At 40.4% G+C, this 23,501-nt stretch overlaps 1 protein-coding gene across 7 annotated transcripts in view; it reads left to right on the plus strand.

The window, feature by feature from the left end:
- Nucleotides 1-23,501, plus strand: part of LOC105468533 (sterile alpha motif domain containing 12) — a 495,768-nt gene that overhangs the window by 166,752 nt on the left and 305,515 nt on the right. For 6 of the 7 annotated variants that reach the window (XR_979516.3, XR_011606361.1, XR_011606363.1 and 3 more), the window contains exon 3: nt 10,907-11,036. Coding sequence is in view for 3 of the 7 variants with exons in the window: in XM_011718764.2 (XP_011717066.2) it covers nt 10,907-11,036 (130 nt within the window). In the remaining 4 variants the exon portion in view is untranslated. The remainder of the gene's footprint in view (nt 1-10,906; nt 11,037-23,501) is intronic. The other variant, XM_071067437.1, reaches the window with a different exon arrangement.

Consider the following 23,501-nt stretch of genomic DNA (forward strand, 5'->3'; position numbering starts at 1 on the left):
CCAGGAAAAGGAATTTCACAAGGTAATGTCATCAGTTAAGGCAAGGACCAGCCATTTTCACTTCTTTTGTGGTGGAATGTCATCAGTTAAGGCAAGGACAGGGCATTTTCACTTCTTTTGTGATTCTTCAGCTACTTTGGGCCATCTGGGCATATACATGCAAGTCACAGGGGATGCAATGGCTTGGCTTGGGCTCAGAGGCCTGACATTCCTGCCTTCTTATATTAATAAGAAAAATAACATAAAATAGTATTGAAGTGTTGGGGCAGTGAAAATTTTGCGGCGGTGGTATGGAGAGATAAAGGGCAGTGTTTCTCAGGGCTGCTTCAAGCGGGATTAGGGGTGGTGTGGGAACCTAGAGTGAGAGAGATTAAGCTGAAGGAAGATTTTGTGGTGAAGAGGTGATATTGTGGGGTTGTTAGAAGGAGCATTTGTTGTATAGAATGATTGGTGATGGCCTGGATGCAATTTTGTATGAATTGAAAAACTAAATGGAAGACACAAGGTCTGAATAAGAGAAGGAGAAAAAGCAGGTATTAAAGGACTAAGATTTGGGAGGACCTAGGACATCTAATTAGAGAGAGCCTAAGGGGGTTCAGTGCAATCACTTTCTTGGTTGGTGACTTTCCAGGCTCCATCCAGGTTTTTGGGGTGCAGTTCAAGTTGGTCTGGTGTCTGGAATGAGACTAGGACCCAATAAAAGGTCCACTGTGTGGACCTGTGTCCACACAGGAGCTCAAATGGGCTGTACCCTGTAGCATTCCAAGGACAGGCCTGAATTCTGAGAGGGGAAGGTGGCAAAAGCACTGTCTAGTCCTTTTCAAGTTGGTGACTGAGCCTGGTGAGGTGTGCTTCCAAAAGACCATTAGTCCGTTCTACCTTTCCTGAAGATTGAGGAAGGTAAAGGATACAAAGGTTTCACTGACTACCAAGAGCCTGAAAAACTGCTTGGGTGATTTGACTAATAAAGGCCGGTCTGCTATCGGACTGTATAGAGGTGGGAAGGCCAAACTGAGGAATTATGTCTGACAGAAGGGAAGAAATGACCGTGGTTTGCTTCTCGGACCCTGTAGGAAAGGCCTCTACATATCCAGTGAAAGTGTCTACCTAGACCAAGAGGTATTTTAGTTTTCTGACTCAAGGCACGTGAGTAAAGTCAATTTGCCCATCCTGGGCGGGGGCAAATCTCTGAGTTTGATGTATAGGGAAGGGAGGGGGCCTGAGAAATTCCTGAGGAATAGTAGAATGGCAGATGGAATACTGAGAAGTGATTTCCTTGAGGACAGATTTCTAGGATGGAAAGGAAATGAGAGGTTCTAAGAGATAGGCTAGTGGCTTGTAACCTAGATGGAAGAGGTTACGAAATGACGATAGAATAGAATGGGCCTGTGAGGCTGGAAGGAGATATTTTCCTTGGTCTGAGAACCATTTGCCTTGTGTGGGAAGAGATTGATAGGTGGAAGTTTCAGCAGGGGAGTAGGTGGGAGTGACCGATGTGAAGGAGGAAAACTGCCATGAGGGATAGAAGTTGGAATGCTAGCTGCCTTTTTGGCTGCCTTATCAGCATAAGCATTGTCTTGAGTGATGATGGGGGGAAGAAAATAGATTTCAGAAGTTATGAGAACTGTAGAGAGTGAGTTGAGCATAGTTTGTGATTTTGGGGGCCTCTAACAGTGTTAAAGCAGTGGCAGCCGCTGCACGCAGACATGAGGGCTAGGCTAAAAGAGTAAGGTCAAGTTGTTTGGACAGAAGGGCTACAGGACGTGGTCCTGGCTCTTGTGTGAGAATTCCAACTGCACTAACCATACTTAGGAAGGAAAGGAGTTGTTTTGTAGAAGTGATTGGGATTTGGGAGATTAGCCGGACATGATCAGCAGGGAGAGCACGTGTGTTTTTATGAGAATTATGCTGAGATAGGTGATAGATGAGGAAGAAATTTGGGCTTGACTGAAGTAATGGGGGCTGTCTGTGAAGCCTTGCAGCAGTACAGCCTAGGTAATTTGCTGACCCCGATGGGTGTCAGGGTCAGTCCAAGTGAAAGCGAAGAGAGGCTGGGATGAAGGGTGTAAATGAATAGTAAAGAAAGTATGTTTGAATAATGGGTTGTGGAGGGAGGTATCGAGGATAGGAGAGTATATGGCTTTGGCACCATGGGGTGGATAGGCAAAACAATTTGGTTGATAAGGTACAGATCCTGAACTAACCTGTAAGCCTTGTCTGGTTTTAGGACAGGCAAAATGGGGGAATTGTAAGGGGAGTTTACAGGCTTTAAAAGGCCATGCTGTAGCAAGTGAGTAACAGGCTTGAATCCTTTTAAAGTGTGCTGCGGGATGGGATATTGGCATTGAGTGGGGTAAGGGTGATTAGGTTTTAATGAGATGGTAAGAGGTACATGATCAGTCGCCAGGGAGGGAGTAGAGGTATCCTATACTTGTGGGTTAAGGTGGGGGGATATGAGAGGAGGATGCGAAGGAGGCTTTGAACTGGGGAAAAGGGAGCAATGAGGTGTGGCTGTAGCCCAGGAATAGTCAGGGAAGCAGATAATTTAGTTAAAATATCTTGACCTAATAAGGGAACTGGGCAGGTGGGGATAACTAAAAAGGAGTGCATAAAAGAATATTGTCCAAGTTGGCACCAAAGTTGGGGAGTTTTAAGAGGTTTAGAAGCCAAGCCATCAATACCCACAACAGTTATGGAGGCAAGGGAAACAGGCCCTTGAAAAGCAGGTAATGTGGAATGGGTAGCCTCCATATTGATTAAGAAGGGGACGGACTTACCCTCCACTGTAAGAGTTACCCTAGGCGTCTGTGATGGTCCAGGAGGCTTCCAGGGTGATGGGGTAGCATCAATCTTCAGCCACTAAGCCGAGAAGGTCTGGGAAGGAGTCAGTCAGAGAGCCTTGGACCAGAGTTCCAGGGGCTCTGGGAGTGGCTGCCCGGTTATTTGGAGAGTCTGATTTCCAGTGGGATCCTGCACAGATGGGACACAGCTTAGGAGGAATCCCAGGCTGTGGGCATTCCTTGGCCCAGTGGCCAGATTTCTGGCACTTGTAGCAGGCTCCTTGGGGAGGAGGTTCTGGAGGAACCCCTGGTAGCTGCGTTTCAGGCATTTGGAGTTGTGTGCTGGAGATGTGGCTGGTGTTTGTCTCACAGTGGAGGTAAGGAATTGCAACTCAGAAATAAGTTGCTCCTTGGCTGCCTTTATTATTGTACACCTTGAAGGCGAAGTGCATTAAGTCCTGTTGCGGATCTTGAGTGCCAGAATTAAATTTTTGGAGCTTTATTTAATGTTGGGAGCAGATTGGGTAATAAAATAAAATGTATATTAAGAATAAGATGGCCTTCTGATGTTTCAGGGTCTAGGGCTGAAAAGCGTCTCAGGGTTGCTGCTAAACGGGCCATGAACTGGGCTGGGTTTTTCATATCTGATGAAAAAGAGCCTAAACACTAACTGATTTGGGAGAGGTCGGATAAAGAAAAAGGAGCATTATACTTGACCATGCCTTTAGCTGCAGCCACCTTTTTAAGAGGAAATGTCTGGGCAGGTAGGGGAGGGCTAGTCACTGAATGAAAGTGTAATCTGGACCAGGTGTGAGGAGGGGAGGTGATGAAAGGATTATAGGGTGGGGGAGCAGAGGCTGAGGAAAATTGGGACCTAGCTTAGCCTAGCGAGGAGGGGAGAGGTCAGATGGGTCTGTAGAAAAGGAAGATTAGAAAGACTCAGCAACACTTGGGGTTGGGACTGAGGGGACAGGCGGGAGGGAAAGAAGGAAGATTAGGGACAAGTTGCATTGGCAACAGAGACTAGGGAGGGACCAATGTGTAAAAGAATGCATGGACGTCAGGCACCTCCTATTTTAGGCACGCCTATTTTACGACAAGAATTATTTAGATCTTGTAGGATGGAAAAATTGAAAGTGCCATTTTCTGGCTATTTGGAACTACTGTTGAGTTTGTATTGGGGTCAAGCAGCATTATAGAAGAAAATAAGGCATTTAGGTTTTAGGTCAGGTGTGAGTTGAAGAGGTTTTCAGTTCTTGAGAACACAGGCTAAGGGAGAAGAAGGAGGAATGGAGGGTGGAAGGTTGCCCATAGTGAAGGAGGCAAGCCCAGAGAAAAAGGAGAGTAGAGACACGGAGAGAAGGGGTTGGGGGGTTCTTGCCCTCTAGAAAAGTGGGAAAGGGGTCGGGACGCAGAGATAAGGAGTCGGGGCATGGAGATAAGGGGTCAGGGGGTTCTTGCCCTCCAGAAAAGCAGGAAAGAGTGCAGACATAAGGGTTGGGGCACGGAAATAAGGGGTCAGGGCACGGAGATAAGGGGTCAGGGCACGGAGATAAGGGTTGGGGCATGGAGATAAGGGGTTGGGGGGTTCTTTCCCCCCAGAAAAGCAGAGAAGGGGTAGAGACAGGGAGAAAAGGGGTCGGGGGTTCTTGCCCCCCCCAAGAAAAGTGGTGCTTGCTGCTAAGGGTGAAGGACGAAGACAGGCGTCCCTGCATGGTCAGACACCTCTGAAACATGGGTGAATTATCAGGCAGGAATCTCCACGTGATTAAACACCAAGGGAAGACTGTCTTCCCAAGTCTGTGACCGGCGCCGGAGTTTTGGGTCCACGGATAAAACGCATCTCCTTTGTCTCTACCACAAAAGGAAAGGAACTGAAATTAAGAGAAGGGAAAGATTGAAGTGTGGCGTCAAGATTGAAAGGAGAAAGAGGTAGAGGGATAGTGAGAGAGGTTGGAGAAGAGAGTAAAAAGAGGCCGCTTACCAGATTTAAAATTGGTGAGATGTTCCTTGGGCTGGTCAGTCTGAGGACATGAGGTCGTAGGTGGATCTTTCTCATGGAGCAAAGAGCAGGAGGACAGGGGATTGATGTCCCAAGGGAAGTCCCCCAATCCAAGTCACAGCACCAAAATCTTATCCCGGGTTTTGGCACCAAAATGTCATGCGCGTTCCTGTGAAGAGACCACCAAACGGGCTAAATGGGCTTTGTGTGAGCAATAAAGCTTTTTAATCACCTGGGTGCAGGTTGGCTGAGTCCGAAAAGAGAGTCAGCAACGGGAGGTAGGGGTGGGGCCATTTTATAGGATTTGGGTAAGTAAAAGAAAATTACAGTCAAAGGGGGGTTGCTCTCTGGCGAGTAGGAGTGGGAGTCCCAAGGTGCTCAGTGGGGGAGTTTTTTTGAGCCAGGAAAAGGAATTTCACAAGGTAATGTCATCACTTAAGGCAAGGACGGGCCATTTGCACTTCTTTTGTGGTGGAATGTCATCAGTTAAGGCAAGGACAGGGCATTTTCACTTCTGTTGTGATTCTTCGGTTACTTCAGGCCATCTGGGCATATACGTGCAAGTCACAGGGGATGCGATGGCTTGGCTTAGGCTCAGAGACCTGACACTTAGAGCTTGCAAACACTTGCTTATAATGAGATACTAAAAATATGTTTACACTTTTTGAAATTTGGCCATAAAGCTTACTTTGTCCTGCCAATGAAGGTAAACAGTCTAAGCATTCTCTATTTTTTTATAATCAACCAACTGGGCTCACCTAGTTAAGAGTTTGTACAACCATTGGGATCTTACAATTGTAGTGTTCTCTTATAAATCAAAACCCAGTAAATTAAAAGAGAATTTATATTGTAAAGCAGATAGGCTAAGGGATAATTGAATCACAAAATAAAAATTTAACTTTAAAGGCATTTTGCAATAGTTCTTTCAATTTCAAACTTCTTTAAAGCATTTAATTATTCTGTTACTTAGCAGAAAAGCTTCAAGTTTACCTTGGAGAACTTAAAACTTAATGTTTCAGAGTCCTTTCCAGTTAAATACAAATCAGAATTACTGTAAAACATAACTGAATTTATTATATGAGTAAATTAAAATAGAAATCATTTGCCAGAAAAAAGTAATTTGCAAACAACCTTTCTCTCAGGAATGTGTATTTTGCATAAAGTGAGTTCTTCCTGTAAAACAGAAAGGCATCAGAAAGGAAAAGCATCTGAAATGCACTTTCAGTTTGTCTGTAGCAAGGCCAGGACCAATTCAGAAAGGAAATGTCTGGAATTCTGCTTGGTGTCACTATGCATAGGGGTTAAGATAACAAATTGCCTCGGGCCTGTTTCAGGGCAGCAAAATAAACCAAAGTTGTCTCCAGGGTTGTAAATTCAGAGAATGATGTGGTAGACATGAACATGGAGAAAGAGAACTGGGGCAAATGTTTTTTTAATGTTTGCCGTTGGGCAAGATGTTTTTTTCTTATGAGTTTACTGTTTCTAGTAAATGTGAAATGCTTTATTTCTTTGCTTTATGAACTATTATTATTTAGGCTTAGGCCCCTACAGCAGGAAAAAAAAACCCAGCAGCATATCAGAGAAAGTCATTGTCTAGGGATGGCTGTGAATAGAGTGTAGGGGTTGGATGTTGAGGAAAGGAGGTGGTTGAAGGCGTTGAGAGCTCTGCCTCTCCTTTCCTACCTTCAGTGGGACAATATGTTGAATTCAACTGGCATGGTTTAACATGTACTTCTTGTTGTTCTAATTGCACATGGAAGTAAAGTGTAAGCTCTTTAAATGAATCAGATTATGACATTCACTCCCAACATTTGGTAGCTGTTGGGGATGGAGGAAATGTTGATGGAAGGGGGAGTAACTGAGGTTGACCCTGGGTGCTACAAAAAGAAGTTCAGGCAGAACAAATCAAAGTCAGCTCTGAGAATCCCAAAAGAAGAAGCAGACTGGGGTAACTGGAGTCATTACAGCTCTTAAGGTGTGGCAAACTAACAGTAATTTTATTAAAATACCAAGGCTAAGAATCACCTGATAAATGGTATCAATACTTTTATTACCATCTGATTAAGAAGAGACAAAAGGTAGGAATCTTTATTCCCCTCATTTTACTTATTATGCCTGTTTACATGGAGTCATTTCTGTAGGTTCATACCATCTTAACTTTTTTTTTTTTTTTTTGAGACAGTGATTTTTATTTTATGAGACAGTGTCGCTCTATCACCCAGGCTGGTGTAAAATGGCACAATCTCTGCTCAAGGCAATCTCCACCTCCCAGGTTCAAGCAATCCTCCTGCCTCCCAAGTAGCTGGGATTACAGGTGCATGCCACCATGCCTGGCTAATTTTTGTATTTTTAGTAGAGATAGGATTTCACCATGTTGACCAGGCTGGTCTTGAACTCCTGACCTCAGGTGATCTGCCCGCCTCAGCCTCCCAAAGTGCTGAGATTACAGGCATGAGCCACTGTGCCCAGCCTCATACAGTCTTAAAAATCTATGCCTAAAGTTTTGAGTATATGCTCTTACTAGTATATGCCTACTAAGAGCATATGCTGAAGGATAAAGCAAAGCAGCTCCTTGAGTGTTAGCCTCAGAAGCTCTGAATTCATGATAAAAGGAAAACTTAGAACAAAAGTGTCAGGCCTCTGAGCCCAAGCCAAGCCATCGCATCCCCCGTGACTTGCACGTCTGCCCAGATGGCCTGAAGTAACTGAAGAATCACAACAGAAGTGAAAATGCCCTGGCCCGCCTTAACTGATGACATTCCACCACAAAAGAAGTGCAAATGGCCCGTCCTTGCCTTAAGTGATGACATTACCTTGTGAAAGTTCTTTTCCTGGCTCATCCTGGCTCAAAAAGCTCCCCCACTGAGCACTTTGTGACCCCCACTCCTGCCCACCGGAAAGCAACCCCCCTTTGACTGTAATTTTCCTTTACCTACCCAAATCCTATAAAACTGGCCCACCCTTATCTCCTTTCGCTGACTCTCTTTTCGGACTCAGCCCGCCTGCACCCAGGTGATTAAAGAGCTTTATTACTCACACAAAGCCTGTTTGGTGGTCTCTTCACAGGGATGTGCATGACAAAAAGCATACAGGGTGGGCTCGTGAGGATGCATTCTGAGTCAGCTTGGTGTGTTTGGGTAAATCTCCACCTGAAGCCCAGTTGAGGCTGAGTGTCCTCCCTTTCCCAGGAAATGAGCAACTTAAAGCATGACCTTCCAAGAAGGAAAAAGTTTAGTATATTAATGTGTAAGCAACTTTATCCTTCTGCCTTTCCCTTCCTTGCTTATAGCCTTCTGTGACTGGTTTACAGGAATTTTCAAAAGATGTGATTAGCTTTACTTGCAAGAGTTTCAGGGTAATGATGTGTCAGCTATAAACTCATTCAGCTAATCTGAAGGAACATTTGTAGAGCAGGAAAGAACTAGATTCAGAGGTGCTGACTTGTGAAACCTGGTGGTAAGTGATTTCTAGCTAAAAGATCTAAAATTCTAGTTTCCTAATTGTGCAAAGGAAAGGACGTGATGATGAGCAAAGAGAAAAAGAAAACCTAAACATCATCAACAATAAAAATATTTATTCATTTATACCCTCCATGCCCAACGTCTTCCTCTCTCATCAAAATTAGGCAAAGTCAGTATCGTTTCCCACAGAGGTTAGAGGGAAAATGGCTGCAGCCCATTACCCTAGTATGAAGGGCTGCAGGCATGTTTCATTAGGAGCCATGTAGGCACAACACACAGCAGTGTAGAGAAGCAAGGGCTGAACGTGAAAGTCACTGCTGATTAAATAGCAAGCTATATCTGTGAATGCTGTTTCATTCATTAATTCATTCACTTAATCCTTGTGGATATACACAACATCTGCTGAAAGCAAGACACTCTGGGGAACACAAAATTATAACAGAGCTCACCCTCCCAACATCACCACGTATTCCATTTACTAGGATTGCAAAACAATTTACCCCAGAACTTAGCGGCATTAGACAACTGTTTATGATGCTCATGGATTATGTGGGTCAGGGATTCACTCAGGGCACTGCAAAGATGGCTTGACTCTCTATTGTGGTATCTGGGGGCCTCGGCTGGAAGATTTGAAGGCTGGTGGCTGGAATCATCCGAGGCTTGTTCATTCATTTGTCTGGTCATTGGTGATGACTGTCAACTGAGACCTTAGCTGGCAAATTGGCCAAAACTCCTACACATGGTCTCTCCATGTGGCCTGGGCTTCCCCACAGCATGATGGTGGGTTTCCAAAGGTCAGTGCCAGAGAGCGAATCAGGCAGAAACTGTGTCTTTTTTATGACCTAGCCTCAGAAGTCACATAGCATCAATTCCACTGTACTACATTGGTCAGGAAGGTCACATACCCTGCTGAAATGGAATCAGAGGGAGCATCAACCCCACATGTTAGTGGAAGAAATAAATGTCAGTCCCGTTGAATGAAAAGCAGATACATATGTATGTGTATATATGTCTATATGAAAACATACATATATGAATATATGGACATATATAAAATCATCTTTGGAAAACACAATCTACCACAATTAATAAAAGAAAAATATCACAGTACAAAATAAAAAGTGATCTGCATTGTGATTATTGTGAAAGCTATGACCTAAGGACTCATATGACTGGAAATATACAAATAAAAAAAAACACATGAGCGTTGTGCTTTCCAACCTTGAATCGCTTCCATATTGCTTCCACTGTTTTCACTATGACTCTCTCATCATCTGCACCATTGTTTCTTTTTTTTACTAAAAATTGGCCTCTGGGATAGTTGTTTCTTTAAACTCAAATTTGTTTAGAAAGCTAAGAAGATATTGCTACAGAAAATAAAATTTATTTTGCCATAATTTATTTGCCATCAAATAAAGGGTAACTTTAAGTGTACTAAAAAGTTTTTAAAAGTTATTAGATGCTAGATATACTGCTTTTTTTTTTTTTTTTAAGATTCTGAGACTGAAGCAAGCCATTTCTTTGCCAAGGAAACAACAACAACAAACATGTCAGCAGGTGTTACAATCACACTCCTACCAAATGAAGGCTCTCCCCTTGCCTTAATCTGAAAGATTTGATAGAGAAGTGGAAGGAAATGATACCTATGGTGAAGTGCAGGGATAATAATGGCCACGTCCTTGTACCACCCAGGAGCCTTCAAACAGCTTCCGATAGGATGGCTTTACTTTCTTGGCAAACACTGATCCAGCATGATAAAAATTCTAGATAGTGAAGCATTAATCTGTCCAAAACCAAATTCCTGGGATCTCTGAGGGAGACCATCATCTGGCATGAAATTAATGCTTATTCACTAATAAATGTATTTGTAATCCATCATTTGTCAAAGGCTAAGCTCTTCTCACTCCCTCTGTGTGTGTGTGTGTGTGTGTGTGTGTGTGTGTGTGTGTGTGTGTGTGTTTTCCTCATTAATACTTCCCTGAAAAATCCAATGAACAAAAAAAAGACCTTGACTAGTTGGCTTCTGTATAAAGCCTAACTGCCCCCATTATCTTATTACTGCTCTCCACATCCTGGTGGAATTGACTTTTTGCTTCCCCACTTTGGTATAACTAATGCTCCTGACCATTTCAGGGCCACCCTAAGTCCAGAGCCCCCAGGCAGACTTGCAGTTCTTAGTATGCAGTTATCTAAATCCAATAACATTCATTCCTAAAATTATTATTAGCACTTCTTGGAGCCAGTGTTGTACTAGGCTCTAGAAAAGTCAGGGACAGCAAGAGATAAATACCTTCTTGGAATACAAAGAAACGCACTTGGGGCCACAGCTATTTCTCCCCTATAATGTAATTAATTGCTTAGCAACCCCTTGTTTTCTGCTAGAGTATTCATTAAAAAACACTACTTCCTAGGGATTCCTTGGCATTTTTTCTCAGCAGAGATGGTTAGATCATTTTCACAGCTTCTCCACCTGGACCTTTTCTTTGTACTTTACAGCAGTATTGAGAAGGTCTGCAGAGGTTAGGAGGAAGACAAGAACTAGATATTTATCTTTGGGGAATCCAGTCTGTAGCCTTTAACACATTCTTAAGACTTTTAACTAGAGTGTCTTCCTAGGCATGGGGCCAGCATTGACAGATCTTCTTTTCCTTCTTTATTTATAGTCAGCTACAGTGAAGCTGTCTAAACCGGTGGCTCTATGGACCCAGCAGGATGTCTGCAAGTGGTTGAAGAAACATTGTCCGAATCAGTATCAGATCTACAGTGAGTCATTCAAACAGCATGACATAACTGGTAAAGTATGCAGTATCCCAGATATTTCACTCCCTTTCTTTCTCCCAGTCATGATGGCCTTTCCCATACCCTTACCAATGAAACAATATCTTCTTGCTGAAATTTTCTGACATGGGTTTACTTTCAAAGGGGTGATAAATTCCAGATCCATGTGAGCCATGCTATTTAACAAACATACATGGTTATTATAGAAAACTGTGAATTTTGAGCATCCATTGTAAAAGTATATGGGAATCAGGGTGCAGGATTGGGGGATCCTAGAGGAAATAAGAGCACACCAATCAGAGAGAAAGGAAAGAAGGAAGTCTTTCACATGAACTTGGCTATGGAATCACTATGTAGATCTTCTAAGTAGAAAAGGATTCTAAGTAGGAAAATGCTTTTTAAAAAATGTTTAAGAAAAAATGTTTAATGTATATTGACTTCTTTGACTGGGTGAGCTATATACCTGTATCCAATCACGTGAAAGAGTCCAGGGGAAAAGTCAGTTTCCCTGACACTCCTGTCCTCTGGGCATCTGTTTCCCTGTTGACCATCTTCTAGTATCTGCACCTAGCAATGTTGCAAGTTTCCGAAATGGAATATAATAATACTAACTCTCTGCCCTTGGGATGAATACTTTCAAGGCACAGATTACGATTCCATTTAGATCAAGGGTGTTCAAATATTACATGTGGAGGTCAAAATATATTTTCTGCTTGAAAGCAGAAAATAGAACAGGATAGTGAACCATAAAGGACCTTCAGATCAAGTCTCTCAATTGGGGGACAGAGTGAGCAAGATGGAGCAAATATGCCCACTGTGGTAGCCCATCAGAGTAAGGGGGCTTTTCCAGACCTTGCCTGCCCTTTCACCCTAAGATTCTATTTGTATGTGGCCAACACTTCTCTTTTCCTTTCACAAATGGTGCAGTGAAAGATAGGACTGAGGATACACTCTGTAAACCAAAACTGTATAGCTTCAAGGGGGAAACAATGTTAAGAAGTCGTTTCTAGTCCAGATCTTTTTTTCTGGGAAAATGATTTCACTCTGGTGGTAAAGTGACTTGTCATGAAATAGCTGAACACTCTAGATGACAAACCTCTTTCCAAACCCATATGTTCTGTCATGACAAATCCTAATCTCTCTTGGTCTGTTCACCCTATTACCATGAAAAGGGACTTGTTAAGCAGAAAGTATTTATTTTTGCAGTTCTGCTCTTAGGCTGTATCTGTGAGATCTGGGGCAGGTCAGTTCACCTTCTTAGAAGAGGTCTTAGTCGGTGGTCTTCTAAGTGTGTTTCATGGACGTGGCCAAAGGGACATGGGTGTGCTTTGGGTAGAGGCGGGTGTGTGAACCAAAGCCGCTCCCTTTACGTCTGTTGTATATATTTGAAACACACAGAAAACTTGATTGATTTTGAAAACTTGATTTAAAAAAAAAAACTTTTTAAAACATTTAAGCACTAAATGTTTAAAAAAATGCTGAGCTAGATGATCCTAGATTCCTGCCGACCACATTGATATGTCTAAATATATAGGGAAAACACCCAATTGTAGCTGAAGCTGAGTTAACAAACAAGAGAGTAAAATCCTTCTATTTTAAATATAAAAAGGGTCCTTTATGCATTTCTTCTCTGCCACTCCCAACTAGAGCCAATGGCCCTTTTGGATGAAATCTATGAAATTCGGAAGGCAGCGTGGGTACTTAGCTTCGATTCCAAGTGTCTACATTTCATTTTCTTAGTTCCTCCCTTAAGAGTATAAGAAAAGCCCATCTAGGGTCAGTTATTCTACTCCTAAACGTAATCAATCAGTTAGTAACCATTTGCCTGATTATGGTAGCCTTCATCAGATAATGGCTGCTTAATGTTTCTTAATGCCTGTGCGATAGTAATGGCAAAGCCTTTTTCATGATCTTATTTGAAAGCAGTGTTATCTTTTATTAGGGGTGAGAATTATGAGGTCCCCTTGAGGGAAGGATAAGCATTTATAATGGTTTGAAGAGGATGAGCCTTACAGTCCTCAGAAATAAAGATTCATGCTTCAGTGCGTATGGAATAAATGGTCCCACTTCCCAAGGTTTTCTGCTAAGTGACATGAGGACAGGAGTGTGGAAATGAGGTATGTATTTCAAACAGTTGTCATATGTTTTTGGTGGCAGACTTGGTCTTCATGAAACACACCTGGTATTGGGAAATCATAACTTTCTTGGGATCTTGGCAAGCTGCTTAACCTGGGCAAGTTACTTAACCTCACTTCCTCATCTCCAAAATAAAGATAATAGTACCTGGCTCAGAGAGACATTGTGAACATTAAATGAAATAATATAGGTAAACCACTAAGCTAACCGTTGATTGACTCCTTTTCCATGCTGGCATTGTGCTATTATTCATGTCAGGACTCACCTGGAGGTGTCGAAAAACATGCTGTTATTTCCTTTTAAGGGCAGCCTATTTTCTGGCAAGAAGAAGAAAGCAGGGAATTATTTGGGGACTTAGGGAACAGAGAGAATGATTTCAGATTAACTTTTGGTCTACATCTTTTTGACATTCACCTGTTTGAAACCTCAGAAGACCACTCTCTTCCCCTGTTCTCTGGCCCCTGCCTCTCTAAGAGTGAATGCAAAATACCCAAATGATCACAAGCGCCAAGTGGCCAGAAAATAGCTTTCAGGACTTCAGCCAGTGTGCATTTACCAGCCCTATGATGCTAGAAGCTGTGGGAATCCCAGTACTCTTGGAGGCTGTGATGAAAAGGGCAAAGAGGTTTGTAAAACTCAAGACGTGATGACAGAGCAAACCTCACCGGGCTATGCAGACAGGAGAGTGACTTTAGAGAGGACAGGGGAATGGTTACAAGTACCAGGTCGCAGCCCAGAGCTGCATCATAGCCTTGTGATTTTGTAAAGGTTGCTGGGTGCACGTCAGCTTTCTTCACCTGCAGAGGAGGAGATGCTAATAGTATCTACCTCATAGTGTTGCTATGAAGGTAGTCCACAGTCACAATGAGCATACAATGCATGTGAGCTGCTGCTCTTTTCCAAGTGTTGTCCTGATGGTATCTGTGATAACAAAACGATACACACAATGTTGAATTCATCCAGCTTTATTATCCTGGGAAAGGAGGGAAAGGAGCATCTATGGGAAACAAAACATTCTGGGCTGGTAAATGTCCTGTGCTACTCTTTAAGGCTGAAGAAAAGATTGTTCATGTGTCTCTTATTTATGCTTAGATTCTCTTGAGTGCTGCTGTTCTTTTATTTTTCTTAAAGCAAGGATCTCCTATATCATGCTCATTGAGGAAGCATGTTATATCAGTGTTGTATACAAACATCTCTTGATTTAGAGGCACGTGGTCCAGTGATGGTAAATAAAAAAGACATATATTAAATGGAGAGAAAAAGAAGAAGAAAACAGAGAGAGGTTTTCTGCACATAGGTCTGCGTCAAATCCTCCCTGCCCTCTACCCCAGCCTTTGACATGTAATAGAAACATGATGCCACATGATGCCACACGTTAGTTTCTTGTCAGTAAAATGATAATATTTATCTTAAAGAATTTGGGGGAAGATTAAATGGGATGATGAATGTGAAGGGCCTAACTTAATGACTAGCTTAATGACTCATATAGTGGACATTCATTCATCCTTTTAGCAAGTATTTATGGACTATCTACCATATACCAGGTTTTCAGAATATAGTGGTAAATAAAATAATCGTGATCCATGTAGGGAAAAAATTGTGCTTCCACGGAAAGCTATGCATTGTCATCTATAGCACAACATTTGGGTTATCTAATTCTTTGATTCTAGGGAGCAACTTTATAACTCTGTGAGTTATAGATAACAGAGAGTAATACAATATAATTTTTGTCCATTGACATGTAAATTCTGTTCCATAGAGGTTCAGTTGACTTCCCTAGCCACTGTGGAAAAGGTGAGTTTTACCTCCCATTTACACATTTATTTCAGTCTTCCTGATCTATAATTGTGTGTGCTGTTCAGATTCTCCTTTGAGCTGGTTTTAACATCTTGCCAGTTTCCTCATTAATAAGTTAAATTAAAATCTTAAAGATGTGTTCACGGCCGGGCGCGGTGGCTCACGCCTGTAATCCCAGCACTTTGGGAGGCCGAGGCGCGCGGATCACAAGGTCAGGAGATCGAGACCACGGTGAAACCCTGTCTCTACTAAAAATACAAAAAAAATGAGCCGGGCGCAGTGGCGGGCGCCTGTAGTCCCAGCTACTCGGGAGGCTGAGGCAGGAGAATGGCGTGAACCCAGGAGGCGGAGCTTGCAGTGAGCCAGGATCGCGCCACTGCACTCCAGCTTGGGCGACAGAGCAAGACTCCGTCTCAAAAACAAAACAAAACAAAACAAAACAAAACAAAAAAAAAAAAAAAAAAGATGTGTTCACTTCCGTATTTGTATGACAGTCATGATTTTAACCTTTTCTGAAAATTACCCTTTAACCTCAGTAGTTGTTTAAATTGTCTATATTTGTTTGTACAAAGAGTTCTACTATATTAACATTTGTTTCTGTGTTTATTTGAAGAACCTTAAATTCTAAACAAAATTTTCCCTTAGGTGCTTCAAAGTCTAAGAAAACTTTAGACATATTTTAACCTATCAGTGTTAAAAATCTTTTGCAATATCAAAATTTTTGGTAATTTTATTGTGCCCAGGAGATACCTGCTCTTTGGCGGCAGATGTGTTTAATCAGAAGAGAAGCTACAGTAGACCCCCCTTATCTGCAAGGGAGACATAGCAGGACGCCCAGTGGATGTCTGAAACCATAGATATTACCAAACATTATTTATATAGTGTACACATACATACCTATGATAATTTTTTTAATTAGGTACGATAAGAGATTAACAAGAACTAATGATAAAATAGAACAATTAATAATATACCATAGTAATAATTAGATAAATATCTCTGTCTCTTGAAATATCTTATTGTACTGTACTCATCTATTTTCAGACCACAGTTGACCACTAGTAACTGAAACTGCACAAAGCGAAACCTTAGCTAAGGGGGGTGCTGCTGTACTAGTAGCATGAACTCCCTGCAGAAGCACACTTTAAAAAGAACAAGATGGTTAGAACACTGGAGAAGCATTAGGATATATAGACTGAAATCATGAGATTAGGTTTGAAGCAAAGAAATTTGTGTATGTTTCTGTGCTTGCAAGATTCTGTCCCTAGTTTTCTGAGGCCTGGCTTGAAATGCTGATGAGGAGACTCTACTGGGGCCAGGTGTAAGCTCACAGGCACTTTCAGATTCTTTTATGCACAGTCGAGCATCTCTTCAGGTTTGAAGTTTCTTCCTGTGGTGGTTGCTAACATCACCTCATCTCGTTCGGCTTCAAATCCTCTGTCTGTGAAGGGTTCCTTCCCCTGCCAACTTTAAAGACTTGTTTTCAGAGGTGAAGCACTCAGAGCTCCCCAGAATATAAAATATTTTTTAAAAGCTGCTTTGAATGTATAAAGGGTTTCCTTGGTCTACTTCATGGACAAAACATGGGTATCCTTTAGATGTCTGCAAGAATAAATAGTTGTCATATGAGTATCGCTTACAAATGATTCCTATTGATTTATCATATTTCTAAATGATCACCTGCAAAATAGATGTATGCCTCTGGTCCATTTTTTATGCTGCAGCTATCACCCACTTGTACTTCTTTTCCTTTTAAAAAATATTCTGAGATGTGGCACCTTGAAATTGGACAGTTCTGCATATGCTATTGAGTAAAGGGAAAAATCACTATCATTTTAGGACCCTTGGAATGTGGCTCCATGCATTTGCTTACACTGTTCTCTTCAGTGCTGATTTTTCTGAGCTGTTCTATTCCTTGATCCTCCTGCGATTGTCTTCCAAGTCTTTTATTATGGTTAGAGTTCCCTGTAGAGACCAATGGGGTCTGTAGTTAACAAATGTCAAAAGAACTAGAATAATTACTTTCTGTAATGCACTTAGGAGAATACTACTTAGTAGAATCCAGTATAACCAAACAAAATGTAGACATATTTAACTATCCAGTGCATTATCTACACATTTTCTCATCTTTATCACTTCCCATCTGGATATTGTGTTCTGCTTTCCTATATCTTTGTATTTGTTTTTTCACATTTCTTTTTTGTGTGAACTGCTCTATACTTTTTTTTTATATATATATATACTTTAAGTTCTAGGGTACATGTGCATAACGTGCAGGTTTGTTACATATGTATACTTGTGCCATGTTGCTGTGCTGCACCTATCAACTCGTCAGCACCCATCAACTCGTCATTTACATCAGGTATAACTCCCAATGCAATCCCTCCCCCCTCCCCCCTCCCCATTATAGGCCCCGGTATGTGATGTTCCCCTTCCCGAGTCCAAGTGATCTCATTGTTCAGTTCCCACCTATGGGTGAGAACAACTGCTCTATACTCTTATTGAAACTTGAGCATAATTTTATATTTACATAGTAAAGTTTCTGATATGATTAGAGCATAAGTTGTTTCTCCTAGTTTTCCAATAGAGCCATTGATTTTTCATTTTAACCCCTTTTAATGGAACACTTACTAGCTTTCCAAATTATAAACTTACTAACTTTAAAATATATAATTTATTTCTCAGCATTCTTAAACCAAGGGTACTGAACTTTGTTTTCTTGATGATCCAGGGGAAAAGACCTCTGAGTGTTGGAAACAACTTTAGATGTCATCCAAAGATTTATGGGGTCAATTTAAGAAAAAAAAAAAAAAGACCCTTTCAATGAGAAATAAACACAAGTGGTAGGTCAATGGACCTCAAAATACCAGCTCCATTCCTGATAAAAGTCTTCGGAGAGTGTAATTTATATCTGTAGACAAATTTATTTACTAAGAATGTTTCCTCTCTAAATGGATCATCCCAGTCACCACCACAACTGAGCACTGCCTCTTTTAAGGCTTGGCAGAAAGCAGACTAGGTCAGAACACATGTCTCAAGTGAGGACAGAACATGGGACTGGGCTGAATGAGTACCAAATGGAGGGCAGGAGAGAGGCCAAGAGCATTAGTCAGGAAGTCCCTCCACAAGGGAATAGGAAGAATTGAGGCTGAGTGTCCCCCTTACAATATAGCCGCATGTCCCCCTGTGTACCCTTTCTGACATCCCTACTGTGTGTTTGGACAGCCTTTGCTTCAACATCTCCAGGAATGAGCATTTTATAGTTTTAAAAAGCAGTCTGTTTTTCTGTTCAAGATGTTGGATTATTGTGGCGGTGATGGTGGCAGTGGCAGTGGCAGTAGTGATAGTGGTGGCTGTTGTCAGTGGTGGTGGTGATAGGGGTGATGGTGATGGTGTTTGGTTTTGCCTGTACTCCCTCCTCCTTCAAGCTGAAGGCCCACTGAACTACTTTGAAGGGTTCGCAAATGTCATACTCACTACCATCCTGACACCCACCCATTCACCTGAATAATTCAGTTTTCCTTCTGGCTTGAGTTTTAGATACCACCTCCTATAGAAAGCCCTCCTTAGTTCTCTTCATCTGGGTTAGGTATCTCATCTCTAGTTCCCAGGGTAAGGCTCTATGGTAAGACTTATCACAGTAAGTTGGTAGTTGAAAAGTTTAATAAGAAAGTTTATGTTGAAGTTTGACTGAAACACACCCCTAGGTCCTGCTTAGGTTCCCAGGTTAGAAACTCTTGCTGAAGAAAGCTCCTGATGACTGCCCCCATTAGATTCTTGCTTCCTGGCATCAATGAAGCATAATGCTATCTTCCAGTCCCTTCCTTCGTTCTAGTGGACTATTTATTGGATATCCCCAAACGCCTCCTCCCAAGTTCCTATTACCAAATACAACATGTCCAGGTTTCAGACACACACAAAAAATTACAAAGCGTGCCAAGAGGTAAGAAAATAACAAACTGAAGAGACAAAGTAATCATCAGAACCAGATTCAGATATGACACAGATGTTAGGTTTATCAAATAGGAAATTTAAAGTAAATATGATTAATATGTTAAAGGCAGTAATGCAAAATGTAAACTATATACCAGAACAGATGACTAATGTAACAGAGAAGTGGAACTAATAGACAATCAGAAGAAAATACTAGAAATAAAAAACACGGTGACAGCGAATAAGAGTGCCTTCAATGGGATCATCCGTAGACTCAACACAGCCATGAAAAGAATCAGTGAACTTGGAGGTAAATCAATAGAAACCACCAACACTAAAATGCAAAGAGTAAAATGAATGAAAACAGCAGAGCAGAACGTCCAGGAATTGTGGGATTATATTAAAAGATGTAACATATGCATTACTAGAATGTCAGAAGAAGAAGAAGAGAAGACAGAATAGTTCAAATAGTAATGACAACAAATTTCCAAAATTAATCACAAACATCAAAGCACATATCCAAGAATTTCAGATAACACCAAACAAGATAAATATTTGAACTGCTTTACACATACACACACACACACACACACACACACACACACACCCCAAAGGTAAAATTTTGAAAGGAGTCAGATTTTAAAAACAAACAAACATCACATACCTTAGTTACAGAGAAAAAGAGATAAGAATTACAGGACACTTCTAATGAGAACCTCTTAAGCAAGAAGAAAATGAGTGAAAACTTTAAAGGGTTGAAACAAACAAACAAAAAATTAGCCAATTCTATATCCAATAAAATTATCCTTCAAACATAAAAGAAAAGTAAGGAAAGACTTGCCCAAACAAACAAAAACTGAAGCAATTCAGTGTCAGCAAACTGCCCGGCAAGACATAATAAAAGTTCTTCAGGCAGAAGAAAAATGATATAGATCAGAAACTGGAATCAATAGAAAGCAAGGAAGAATGTCAAAAATGAATAAATGAAGGTAAAACAAATTCCTTTTTTTTCTTATTAATTGATCTAAAAGCTAACTGGTTAAAGCAATAACAACAATAATACACTGGATTTTATACCATAGAGTTAAGTAAAATGAATAACAGCAATGTCACAAGGATGGAAGGGAGGAATAGAGAATGCTTTGTTATGAGTACCTGAAAATACATGTGAAGAGTAGTGTTATTTGAAAGTGGACTTAGATTACTTACGTATATTGTTAACTGTAAGGCAAATACTAAAAATTTTTTTATGAAGGAAAGATCACTGGTGTGTTGAGAAGATAAAATGAAATGGCATCAAATACTCAGTTAAAATCAGAAAAGGTCAAAGAAAAAAGAGTGAAACAAGAGCAATGAATAGAAAAGTATAAAGATGGTAAATTTTAAGCCTATCAATAATGACCTTAAATGTGAATAGTCTTAACACAGTAGTTAAAAGACAGAGATTGTCAGATTAGGAGCAGAAAAACCTAACTATATGCTCTCTAGAAGAAACACACTTTAAGGACACAGGTTAAAAGTAAAGTATTGGAGAAAGATGTATTACACAAACACAGTCAAGAAACTTATATTGAGTTGAGACAATGCAGACTTTAGAACAAGAGTTAAAAGAATAAAGAGGGCAATTAGGCCGAGCGTGGTGGCTTATGCCTGTAATCCCAGCACTTTAGGAAGCCAAGGCTGGTGGATCACAAGGTCAAGAGATTGAGACCATCCTGGCCAATATGGTGAAATCTGTCTCTACTAAAAATACAAAAATTAGCAGGGCATGATGGCATGCACCTGTAGTGCTAGCTACTCAGGAGGCTGAAGCAGGAGAATCGCTTGAACCTGGGAGGCAGAGGTTGCAGTGAGCCGAGATCATGCCACTGCCCTCCAGCCTGGCAACAGAGCGAGACTCCATCAAAAAAAAAAAGCAATTACAGAATGATATAGGGTTACATTCTCCACGAAGACATAACAATTCTAAACATTTGCACTCTTAACATAGAGCATCAAAATACATAAGGCAAACACTGATAATATTCAGGTAGAAATTGATAAATTTACCATTACCATTGTAAACTTCAACATCACTCTCTGATGATGTGAACAGCATTGTCAATCAACGAGACCTAACTGGCATCTAGAGAACACTTTATAGTATGTGTGTCCAATATACATTCTTCTCAATAGATGCAGAGAAAGCATTTGACAAAATTCAGTGTTGATCCACAATTTTTAAAAAAATTACCAGAAAAGTAGAAATAACAGAAATCTTGATAAATAGCATTTATGGTGAACTTACAGATAACATCACCCTAAATAGTTTTAAAAAAAAAATTATCTACAGAATTTGACAAGGACATTAGCTTTTCTTACCTTATTTTTTAAAATTTATTTTTATGTGTGTGTGTGACAGAGTCTTACTCTGTCACCCAGGCTGGAGTGCAGTGGCATGATCTTGGCTCACTGCAACCTCTGCCTCCCAGGTTCTCGTTCCTCAGCCTCCCTAGTAGCTGGGATTATAGGCATCTGCCACCATTCCCAGTTAATTTTTTGTATTTTTAGTAGAGACAGTGTTTCACAATGTTGGGTCAGGCTGGTCTCGAACTCCTGACCTCAAGTGATCCACCCGCCTCAGCCTCCCAAAGTGCTGGGATTACAGGCATGAGCCACCGCACCTGGCTACTTACCTTCTATTAAATATTGTTCTGAAGACCCTGACCAGTGAAATAAAGCAAGAAAAAGAACTAAAGACAAAAAGATTAGAAAGGAAGAAGTGAAATTATTTTTATTTATAGATCAAATGGTTTATATAAAAAACTGTATGATCTAGAGGTTGAGTGTTATCTAAAATACATGGAACCAGAAGTGTTTTCAGTTTTGTATTTTTTTTTTTTTTTGGATTTTGGAATATTTGCAGAATACATACCAGTTGAGCTTCTTTAATCTAAAAATTTAAAATCTGAAGTGCTGCAGTGAGCATTTCCTTTGAGCTTCATGCTGGTGTTCAAAAAGTTTTGGATTTTGGAGCATTTCAGATCTTGGATTTTCAGATTAGGGATGCTTAACCTGTACGAAGAAAAAAAAAATCCTACAAGTACTAATAATATAACTTACTACACGAAATACAAGATTACTATGTAATAGCTAAACAAAATATATCTAAGACTCTACACAGAAAACTGTAAAACATTGCTAAGAGAACTTAAAGATCTAAATAAATGGTGAGATATCCCACACTTGTGGATTAGAAGATTCAATGTTAAAATTCACAATCAATATAACACCAGATTTTTTTAAATTTTACTTTAAGTTCTAGGGTACATGTGTACAACATGCAGGTTTATTACATATGTATACATGTATAACACCAGATTTTTTAAAATAAAGTGAACACATTGATTCTGAAATTTGTATGGAAGTGCAAAAACGTTAGAGTAGTGAAACTCGTATGGAAAAAAGAACAAACTTTTGAGGACTTGCCCACCTAATTTTAAGAATTACTATAAAATAACAATAATTAAGATAATATGATACTGGAATAAAGACTAACTTGTAGATTATAACAGTAGAACAAAATAGAAATGCCATAAATATACTCACATATATATGGCCAAATGTTTTTCAAAAATCGTGCCAAAGCAATTCAATGAGAGAAAGGGTGGTCTCTTCACTACAGGGTACTGGAATAACTGGATAAATGAACTTCAGCTCCTGCATCACACTATACACAACATTTAATTCGAAATAAATAATGGACCTAAATATAAAACTTAATCCTATACAATTTCTAGAAGGAAGCGTAAGAGAACATTTTCACACTTAGGGATAGGCAAGGAATTATTAGACATGTCCTCAGAAGCACTTAGTTTAAAAGAAAAACATTGATAAATCGGTCTTTTTATTTCTTTTCTTTTCTTTCTTTGTTATTGTTTTTGAGACAGGGTCTTGCTCTGTTGCCCAAGCTGGACTTGAGCTCTTGGCACAAGAGATCCCATGGCTCCAGCCTCACGTGTAGCTGGGATTACAGATGCACACCACCACAATTGGCTTCTAAATGGGTCTTTATCAAAATTGAAAGCCTTCTGCTTTTCTAAGAATCCATCAACGGAATGAAAAAGCCTAGCCACAGACAAGAAGAAAGTACTTTTATTATATATCTAAAAAAGAACTTGTATACAAAATACATAAAGAACATTTAAAACTCAAGAAGATAACCAATAATATGGGCAAAAGATTTGAAACCATACTTCACAAAGAAAATATAAGAATGGCCAAAAGGGACATGAGAGTATGCTCAGAAATATTAAGTCATCAAGAAAATGCAAATAAAAACCACAATGAGATAATACTTTTCACCCAGTAGAATGGCTTAAATTCTAATACTAAGCCATACCCATTGTTGCTGCGGACGTGGCACACATGAATCTCTTGTATGTATGTTGTATGTGAGTATAATATGGAGTCACCCGATTTGAAAATGTCAAGTTTCTTATGAAGTTAATCACAAACTTATGAGATGATTCTGCAATTCCACTCTGAGGTATCCACCCAGGAGAAATGGAAACGTATGTTCTTAAAAATTATAGTCCAATAATTTCAAAAGTATCCACCCAGGAGAAATGGAAA

This window comes from Macaca nemestrina, chromosome 8 (genome assembly GCF_043159975.1).
Source record: "Macaca nemestrina isolate mMacNem1 chromosome 8, mMacNem.hap1, whole genome shotgun sequence".
In the NCBI taxonomy this organism is placed as follows: Eukaryota; Metazoa; Chordata; class Mammalia; order Primates; family Cercopithecidae; genus Macaca; species Macaca nemestrina.